At 57.9% G+C, this 853-nt stretch overlaps 1 protein-coding gene across 1 annotated transcript in view; it reads left to right on the top strand.

Annotated features, from left to right (window-relative positions):
• Positions 1-853, top strand: part of ATP10A (ATPase, class V, type 10A) — a gene marked incomplete at its 5' end in the record, with an annotated part of 73,211 nt that overhangs the window by 64,371 nt on the left and 7,987 nt on the right. The window contains 1 exon segment of the mRNA XM_015563002.1: positions 320-445. Coding sequence (XP_015418488.1) covers positions 320-445 — 126 coding nt within the window.

An 853-nucleotide genomic window follows, 5' to 3' on the forward strand; every position in this document is an offset into this window, starting at 1 on the left:
TCAGCTGCCTCCTGCACACCCCCCACTGGGGATGTGCCCGCAACCAAGGTACGTGCCCTTGACCGGAATCGAACCCGGGACCCTTCAGTCTGCAGGCCGACACTCTATCCACTGAGCCACACCGGCCAGGGCTGGAATTTTTCTTTAATCGAAGGCGATCACGAGAGAGATGAGAGTCAAGGAGGCCTGGCTGTCTGCACGCACACACACACGTGCAGCACTGGGCTCCTCTGCCTGGAGCTGCCCTGGACGTGGGGGGCTGAGACGGCTGTGGGCGGGGCGAGGAGCCGCCCGTCACGCAGGTCCTCTCCCCCCCAAGGCAGTGATGGCCAGCGACTTTGCGGTGCCTCGGTTCCGCTACCTCGAGAGGCTGCTGATCGTGCACGGACACTGGTGTTACTCCCGGCTGGCCAACATGGTGCTGTACTTCTTCTACAAAAACACGGTAGGTGTGGGCCCCACTGGTCTCCGCGTGTGGGGGTGAAAGGGCCGCCCTGGGCCCCGCCGGCGTGGCTCCGTGGCTGAGCGTGGTCCCTGCACCAGGAGGTCAGCGTTCGATCCCCGGTCAGGGCACAGGCCTGGGTTGCGGGCTCAATCCCCAACGGGGGCGTGCAGGAGGCAGCCGATCCATAATTTTCTCTCATCATTGACATTTCTTTTTTTTTTAATATATATTTTATTGATTTTTTTTACAGAGAGGAAGTCTCAGATCAATAAAAACATATTTAAAATACGTGGTGGGTGAGGAGAGATTAACCAAAGGATATGTGTACATATACGCATAACCCATGGGCACAGACAATAGGGGGGGATGAAGGCCAGGGTGGTGGGGGCAGGGGTGAGCTAGAAAGAA

Source organism: Myotis davidii, unplaced genomic scaffold, assembly GCF_000327345.1.
Source record: "Myotis davidii unplaced genomic scaffold, ASM32734v1 scaffold811, whole genome shotgun sequence".
NCBI lineage: Eukaryota > Metazoa > Chordata > Mammalia > Chiroptera > Vespertilionidae > Myotis > Myotis davidii.